Source organism: Capsicum annuum, unplaced genomic scaffold (assembly GCF_002878395.1).
Source record: "Capsicum annuum cultivar UCD-10X-F1 unplaced genomic scaffold, UCD10Xv1.1 ctg35194, whole genome shotgun sequence".
NCBI classification, from domain to species: domain Eukaryota; kingdom Viridiplantae; phylum Streptophyta; class Magnoliopsida; order Solanales; family Solanaceae; genus Capsicum; species Capsicum annuum.
This window is the reverse complement of record NW_025842093.1, coordinates 1-1,352: the sequence shown is the minus strand read 5'-3', so window position 1 is coordinate 1,352 and position 1,352 is coordinate 1. Positions and strand designations below refer to the sequence as shown.

The 1,352-nt window shown below is 36.2% G+C and overlaps 1 protein-coding gene across 1 annotated transcript; it reads left to right on the top strand.

The window, feature by feature from the left end:
* Positions 1 to 90: 90 nt before the first annotated feature.
* LOC124891425 (protein SDA1 homolog) lies at positions 91 to 503 on the top strand (the record flags this gene model as incomplete). The annotated part of the gene is made up of 1 exon (XM_047403165.1): positions 91 to 503. A coding segment is annotated over one exon (413 nt), but the record flags the coding sequence as incomplete, so codon positions are not given.
* Between the last annotated feature and the right edge of the window lie 849 nt (positions 504 to 1,352).

The following is a 1,352-nucleotide window of genomic DNA, read 5'->3' as shown; positions in this document are numbered from 1 at the left end:
GAGAGAATGGCCTACTCAAGTGTTTCATCGAACACCGAAAACTCGGCTGACGACATTCGTGAGTTCGATTTAGTTGGAGAATCTGTTTAGGATCATCAACTTCTGAAGACACCATCGCTGTCGACGGTGAGGAAGAGCCGATGCCTCTGGTGATCGGAGAAGAAGATGAATCTGAAGAGAATAATGAAGAGTTTGAGGAGATTCCGATGGAGGAAGAAAGGTTCGATGACGATGGAGATTTTGAAGGAGTTTTTGAAGTTGAACCTGCAGAGCTGCATAAAGATTCTAACGACGCTGATGACAGTGGTGATGAGGATAAGGATGAGGAGGAGTCGCTGTCTTTGATGGTCAGAGAAGAAGAGATGAATGAAGAGTCTGAGGTTATTTCGATTGATGAAGGACTTCATTCATCTCTTCTTCTCCGGCCATCAGAGACAGCTGCTCCTCCTTATCTTCATTCTCGATATCATCTGCGTCTTCAGAATCTTTATTCTACTGAGTAGGTTTAATTTCCAAAAAACCTTCAGAGTCTCCATTGCCATCGAAACTTCCTTCTTTCATCGGAATCTCCTCCGACTGTTCACTTCTCCTCTTCAGATTCTTCTTCTTCTCTAACCACCAGAGGCATCGGCTCATCCTCATTGTCTTCGGTGATGACGTCTTTAGAAGGTTGATGATCCTCAACAGCTTCATCAATTAAATAGAACTCATAGATGTCGCGGGCGGAGTTGTCGGTGTTCGATGAAATGCTTGAGTAGGCCATTCTCTCTCTAAGATTTTCTTTTTCCCTGTAGAGTCTCTTCCATGAGTCTTTGTGAGGCTATATATACTCGCCGTCGCTGTTTCAACTTGTTTCAACTATTTTTCATTTGACACATATGACCAACAAAATTAAAAGTATTTTAATAATTAAAGAAAATTAATAATTTTAACATACTTTAATTTAAAATTATAATTTTTTTTATTTTCTAAAATTCTAGGTCAAATCAGATTTAATTCACAAAATTAAAAATATTTTAATAATTGAAGAAATTTTAATAAATTTAATGTACTTTAATTTAGTTTTGTGTTAGGTCACGTTAAACCCACACCTATATAAACAAAGATATTTGACATTTAATATATTTTAATTAAAGGTCATAAGGATATTTATTTTCTAAGACTTCGTGTCAAGTCATGTTATCTACAAAATTAAAAATATTTTAATAAATTTAATATACTTTAATTTAAAATCATGCTTCCACCGTCTTATTTTAGTTGGACACTGTCACGATCCAAAAATGAGGGATATGATGGCACTTGTCGCAGCGTACCTTGACAAGTAAGCCTATCACCCAAACTAATACGAAAAG